Source organism: Meriones unguiculatus, chromosome 9 (genome assembly GCF_030254825.1).
Source record: "Meriones unguiculatus strain TT.TT164.6M chromosome 9, Bangor_MerUng_6.1, whole genome shotgun sequence".
Taxonomy (NCBI): Eukaryota; Metazoa; Chordata; class Mammalia; order Rodentia; family Muridae; genus Meriones; species Meriones unguiculatus.
The window spans coordinates 50,700,902-50,707,384 of record NC_083357.1 but is presented as its reverse complement, the minus strand read 5'-3'; the positions used below and the strand labels follow the sequence as shown (position 1 = coordinate 50,707,384).

The 6,483-nt window shown below is 51.5% G+C and overlaps 1 protein-coding gene across 1 annotated transcript; it reads right to left on the bottom strand.

The window, feature by feature from the left end:
- Positions 1 to 2,457: 2,457 nt before the first annotated feature.
- LOC110565882 (granzyme C-like) lies at positions 2,458 to 5,555 on the bottom strand. The gene is made up of 5 exons (XM_060391722.1): positions 5,399 to 5,555; positions 4,210 to 4,360; positions 3,636 to 3,771; positions 3,242 to 3,502; positions 2,458 to 2,712 (listed from the first exon to the last, which is right to left on the bottom strand). Exons 1-5 carry the CDS (start codon positions 5,451 to 5,453, stop codon positions 2,569 to 2,571), a joined length of 747 nt encoding a protein of 248 aa, XP_060247705.1. The 5' UTR covers positions 5,454 to 5,555; the 3' UTR covers positions 2,458 to 2,568.
- Between the last annotated feature and the right edge of the window lie 928 nt (positions 5,556 to 6,483).

Genomic DNA, 6,483 nt, shown 5'->3' with positions numbered 1-6,483 from the left:
AGCCAACCTTGGAGGGTTGAGAGTTAAAATGGGTGTGTGGTGGAATATTGTGGCACAAAGATTTAATTGGAGCACTGAGGAAGCCGAGAGGGGCAGATCTCTCTGAGTTTAAGGGCAGGCTGGTTTACATAGCAAACTCCAGGCCAAACATACCTATTCAGTGAGATCCTACCTCAAAAATAAAAACAAAGAAACAAGTCCTAGCCCCCACCATGTAGGGTGATGAATAGGTGTGAATTGTGCAGCGTGAAGTTCCAGTAAGAGAAGGGGCTGGGGAAGGAGGAGGAAGCAAAGCCCAGAACTGACAGGAGAGGGCTGCCTGGACCAGCGAGGTTCACGAAAAATGACGTGGCTTCAACAACCAAGAACCTGAGTTATGTGCACTCAGGAGATTCTTCATTATGAGTAATCCTTTGCTTCCCACTCCAAGGGTTCTTGCCTGTGGCCAGACAAGCTGGTTGGGCACAGGTGGTTTAACACCTGTTAGTGGACCTTCCAATTCCTGCTCATTCAAGGCATGAAAGAGGGGATCTTAGTGAAGATGCTGGAGCGGCGCCTTTCTCTTTTCCATAGGCTAAAACTCCCTAAGCTCTGTCACGAGGGGTGCCTCAGAGTCACCCTGTGGGCAGAGGAAGGAAGCACTGAGCCTGGTTCCCTCTGGCTCTGCTGTCCCTACATCCTCTCCTGGCAAGGCTGTCAGACCAGGGCCAGGGCAGGCTTTCCAACCTCCCTCAGCGTCAGAGCTCAGGGAGCCCGGCTTTTCCTTCTAGCTCAGTCCCAGGCTTTCCCTGAAGTCCTCAGAGATGCTCTGGGTAATTCATGCACCCTCCACTCTTGCCACACCCACACCAGGAACTAACAGGAGACCTACAGGGCTGTCCCTTCCCTGAGCTGAGGCTTGAGGGTGTGGCCATTCTCACAGTAAGTCCTCTCCCAGACTCAACTTTCATTGCATTTTGTCTGTTAAATGCTTAAACCCCACCTTGAAAGCAGCCTTTGCTTTCTTCCGGTCTCTAGCACAAGTCTGCACGGTATTGGAAGAGGGATGGAAGTGTCCTTTACATTCCTGGTCCTCCTGGATGACCAGTTCAGCCTCTCCTGGGGAGGGTGGGCAGTTCATTGAGTAGCATTGAAGGTCATTAGCCCCCACCAGCCTCAGGACACACACATCCTGACTTCACAGGGTCATAGTGGCTGGGCAGGCTGAGGGGCCTGGTAGCTGTCATCCTCTTGGCCTTCCTCTCCAGCTGATGGAGAAGAGGCAGGAGATTCCAGCTCATCTGGGAGTCTGCTGCCCTGAGTTACACTGAAAGCCAAGATAGAAAGGAGGGAAGAAGCAGGATCAGAGCAGGAGGAGCGGGCCAAGAGCACTAGGGAGGGCACAGACAGCAGGGCTGGGGTGGGGGTTGGGGAGTGAGTGGAGGAGTGGGGGTGAGAAGGGCACAGCTCTCACCTTTGACAGCATGATGTCATTGGAGCTGACTTTAGGATTATTGTCCGGGTGGGGAATGGCATTTGAAATAGGGATTATCTGCTGGGTCTGCTCCTGTGTCATGGTGTTGTAGGCCCCCAGCCTGACTATATCATTGAGCTGTGCAGAGTGGACAGGAGAGATGTGGAGCTCTAGCTGAGGGGACTGAGGACACAGGAGTTCCTTAGCTAGGAACTGAGCTGACTGGGAAGGCCTACCTTAGGCCTGAGATGTGGGAGATGGGGTGCAGGGCTCTAGAGAGAGAGACACTGACAGTTCTGGGTTCCATGGTTCCTCTGTGCTGCCACCTCTGGCCTGGACCTTTGAGGCCCCTCTCTGAAAGGGTGTGAGTTGGGCTGGCACCACAGTGATGAGGCCCTAATGGACAGAACCACATGCTGCTTTGGTTGTCCTAGGTAGGAGGAAAAGCGGCAGGAATGTGTTCAGCCCTGCATGGTCTAGAAAGCTCAGAGGTGCCAGACTCATCTGAGTAGGGAGGAAAGAGAAGGGGGTGGAGCTAGGAGGCTGGAGGAAGCCTGGCCCTGTTTCCAGAGGGGGACAGGGAAACTACTGCTAGATGAGAAACAGGTTTGACTGAAAGAGCTGTCCCCTTAAGGGAAGCCTTGGTGAAGCCTTGGGAGAGGGATAGCCTGCCCAGGAAGGACCATCTCCATGTGATGTCAGCTCTGTGTTTTGTGACTCCAGGATAATGGTGTTTCCTCCCTCATTTCTGCCATATGACACAGAGGAGGTGACAGTTCACCCTGAACCCCAAGCAAGAGACCCCCAACATTTCTCCTGATGGTGCTTGGCTTTAGGTCTGTGAGAACAGCAGGCACTGCAGAGAATGGGACAAGCAAAAATGAACTGGACAGTGGCCTTGCCCTGGGTTTCAGAGATATGTGTGTATGGGGTGAGCAGAAGAAGTGTGCCATTGGGCTAGCATAGCACTGGCTCCTGTAAATGGACATGAAACAAGTCAAGTCTTTTCATGTGCAAAGACCTTTATTAAGTTGCTGGCATCTGTCCTAGAGCAATCCTGGACCCAGCTGTAGGGAAGTTGCTAGTCAGAAAGGGAGCCAGTCTGCTTCTTGCAGTTAGCTGCGTTTCATCGTCTCCTTTATCCAGGATAGAAAACTTGAGACTCTGGTGTAGACCCGGGGAGGTGAACCATCTCCTTTCCCATGGGAGACAATGCCTGCGGCCACTTTGTTGCACACCAGAGGCCCTCCAGAATCCCCCTGTGAATTGAGGAGAACACATGAACTGCGCTGTCGTTCACCCTAATCCCAACCTCCCACTCATGTCAAGGCTTCTCTCTGGGAAGCATGACTCATAAACTCTGCCTGTGGGAGGCCAGAGGGCAGGCCTGGGGCCCCTGGGCTTCCCAGCTCTGACTGTGGACATGGACTTCACCTCCCTCCTGGGGTCGGCCTCTGCCCTTTCCCCAGGTCTGTCAGATCCACTCTCCGTGAAGGTGTGTGGGACCCTCATCACCTGGCTGTGGCTAGGACACACTCCGGGAGCACAGCTTCCTAAAGCCTGGGCCTGGAAGGCAGGCGTTGTGTGTCACACACCCTCTATTATACAAGCTGCCTTCAGCAGAGGCTCCTTGTCAGCTCAGGGGGCCCTAGGCAGTTCCTGGTTCCTGCTGTTCCCAGGGAGAAACATCTCAGCCAGTGGGTAAAGCAGTCCCTTGGTGTTTGGTCTCTAGGTCCCGGATTCCTTTCCCCTTCTACTAAGCCCAGAGTGGAGAGCAAGCCAACTTACCTTAAAGGAAGCATTCTTGATTTCTGGGTCCCCCGCACATATCTCAATGGTTTCATTGTAATTATGTTGAATGCAGGACTCGCACACCTGACCCTTTTGTACCGTCAGCTGAACCTCTCGTAGTGTCTCTGATCCTTGGCCCTTTGGCTCTGTCCTCCCCCAGCCAGCCACAGAGCACACATCCCCGGGCTTCACATGGACGTTGTTCCTGGGCAGTTTAAGGGACTTCACAGCTCTAGTCTTCTTGGCCCTACTCTTCAGCTGTTGGGGAAGAAGCAAGAGTCTAGCTCATGGCCTGCTGGGCTGAGACACCTTGAAAGGAAAGGTGTAAGCACTGCTAAGAGAGGGAGGATAACAGAAGGAAAATCCCTAACCAAGATGTGTCAGGTCTCACCTTTAACAGCATGATATCGTTGGAGAAGTCCTTAGGATTATAGTCTGGGTGGGGAATGGCTTTTCCCACCGGGATGATCAGCTGTGTCTTCTCTTGTTTCTTGATGTTGTGGGCCCCCAGCATGACTGTCATTTTGCTGTGAGAAAGCAGAGAGGACATGAGAGATGTGGATTCAGGAAGAATGCCCCACAGGCAGAGTAGGCAGGTGGGGTTCTAGCTGAGGGGACTTGAGGACACAGGAAGGCCTCAGTGTCTGATCTACTGCTCTCTGCTTCTCAAGGACATGAGAGTCCTGGAGCTTCCCTCTTGCTTCTAGGCAAAATTCCAACGTTTGCATTGATGCTAAATGTGAACTGTCATGTTAACCTCAACACTGCTTTAGTTTGTCCAGTGCAGGTGGTCAGCTCAAGGGTGCTGCTGGCTCTGCCCTCTCACCTTTTCACCTCAAATTTTTCTCTTCTCAGACTTCCATTTTCACAGCCCTGTCTTCTAGTGAGCTCTCAGGGGAGCCCCCACAATGAAGGACAGAAGTTCCTGTGGGCATCACAGAAAATGTGGGGGAGCTCTGCCTCACCTTCCCCTGCAGTGAGCAGCTGTCAGCACGAAGTTGTTTTGAACCAGGAAGCCTCCACAGGTTGCGTTCTTCCGATTATCGGTCAGAAATGTAACATATGCCATGTAGGGGCGCGAGTGGGGTCTGACCTCGTGGCCTCCAATGATCTCCTCTGAAAGAAAAGGCTAGAATATGGGGTGTCTGGGAGCAGCAGATAAAGTCAGGAGGGAAGATCTATGAAGAGGGTGATTGGGGATGGGATCTACAGTCCCCAAGGCTGCTGCAGACAGGATTCCACACATGGAATAATCTTTGCTGAATCTTGAGCCTCAGAGCCCTGCTCTGAGAAGGGGTGGGCAGCATTGTCCTCCAGGCCCTGCTTTACAAATACATGGAGGGATAAGCTCTGTCTTCATCATGCTGGGGCTGAGGGACCCTGGGTGACCTGCTGTTGGTTTTCCTTTGGTAGTGAATCACCCTCACCCCTCTAATCTTGATTGGTGTCTTTTCCTCACCGTTTACCCACAAGCCCTATGGGCATGAATTTTCTAACAGTCTCCTATTCTCATGCCCAACACATCTTGGGCTCTCAGTAAAGGCTTTGGCTGCATGGATGAGTGACTGCTGGTTACCCAGAGAGCGGGTGGTGCAGGGCTGTGGGGATTCTGAGCCTGGGGGACATTGGGGTAGTGTGCTGGGAGGGATGGGAACAGCTGGGGCCTTACAGGAAGAGGTGGAGAGGCACCTCCAGCTCGACTGCAGAGCTAGTGAGTGTGCAGGGCAGGCTTCTTGGCACCCTGGGCTCTTTCTTCAGAAGGTTAATAAATGATGCTCATGTTCTTGAGCTGGGGGCCTCATCCCCTTGTGTGCTGCTCCTTTAATCTACCCTTTCCCTGGGCTCAAGTAAGTTAGTGATATAAATTTTGTATCTTTGCAGTCTCTGCTACATCTCTTTCTCAGGATGATCCAGTCTCCAGGTGATGAAGAAGAGCTGAACAAAGCTAGTGCCCACTAAGCTCTCTGAGAGCACCTCCCTTCCTCAGACCCTGTGGCAATCTGGCCAGTGTCAGATTTCTGGGTCTGGATTTGGCATGGGACCTGAGCTTCAGAAAGCTGCTGGGTGCAGTCAGGACAATTCCTGACTACTGCTGGACAGAAGGACAGCAGAGGGGTCATGGATGGCTGCTCTGGGACAGGGGTGTTCACTCACCTGCACCAGCTCCAAGTGGCAGGAGAAAGGTCAGGAGAATCAGGACTGGTGGCATCTTCCCAGAAAGGCTGCTCAGGCAGAGGAGACCCAGCCCTGGGAAGGGGATGAAGCAGGTTTGTGCTCCGTGGGCTCACAGGTATTTTAAAGCTGTGCACCTCGGCTTCTGATTGGTGTCACTTTACTGAAGGATGTTTTCTGGTTTGGGTAAAGATGACACTGTCACCACATTGACCTCCTATGAGCTAAGATGGGATAATACCAAGCAGGTAGACAGTGTGGAGACTGTGGTTGAGGAGGCCTGAGACCCCAGGAAGCCCACAGTGACCGTACGGAGAGAAACAGTTGTTCTTTTCCAACCCATAACCCCTTTGCATTCTGGTAAGATCTCTTTGGGTTTCTTTCTTTCTTTTCTTTTCTTTTTTTTTTTTTTTAATAATGCAGACAACTAATATACCATAATAACCAAAATTATAGCACTACAAATACATTCACACAGTTCCATGGTACTCAGTGAGAGTTGCTACTGCGCCATGTATGGCAGGCCAGCATTGCAGTACATCATGTCACTAAGCTTTGAGGTGACTGATCACACTGTGGAACATCTCTTTGAATAGTCTGATGAGTTAATCTTCAGTCACTCTGACTCTCCTGACTACCGCTGTAGGAAGTCACAGAGGAATCTCAAAGCAAGCGTTTGCCCATTATGCAAGGATCAGGTGTCACACAGTTACGTGTAATAATGTATCACAAAAGATAGGTATTAGGTATTGTCATTTATCTCTGGGGCAAGAGCTTCAGGATCAAACTTAATGGTCAGTAAGATTAGATCAGCATTGGCTTCTCCACTATGGACTCCAAGAGTATTTTCTACAGCTTTGCCTAGCACTTTCTATAGACAAACAAGGACCTTGTTCAGATCTTGAATGATAATTTAGTGGGGCAAATCTAGGCATGAGAGAGGCAGGGATGCAGCCCTTGAAAAGTCTGATCTTGATTGGAGGAAGCTGAGAACCTGAGCTTAGAGCACAAGACGGTGGAGCTGCGTGAGATCAGGTCTGATTGAGACAGGCTGGCGTTGCTGTGAG

Coding starts and splice junctions, on each gene's coding strand:
- LOC110565882 (XM_060391722.1), bottom strand. CDS start 5,453: ATGCCACCAGTCCTGATTCTCCTGACCTTTCTCCTGCCACTTGGAGCT. Junction 3,772..4,209: donor GCTGCTCACTGCAGGGGAAG/GTGAGGCAGAGC, acceptor GCTTTCTCACAG/CAAAATGACAGTCATGCTGG. Junction 3,503..3,635: donor ACGATATCATGCTGTTAAAG/GTGAGACCTGAC, acceptor CTTCCCCAACAG/CTGAAGAGTAGGGCCAAGAA.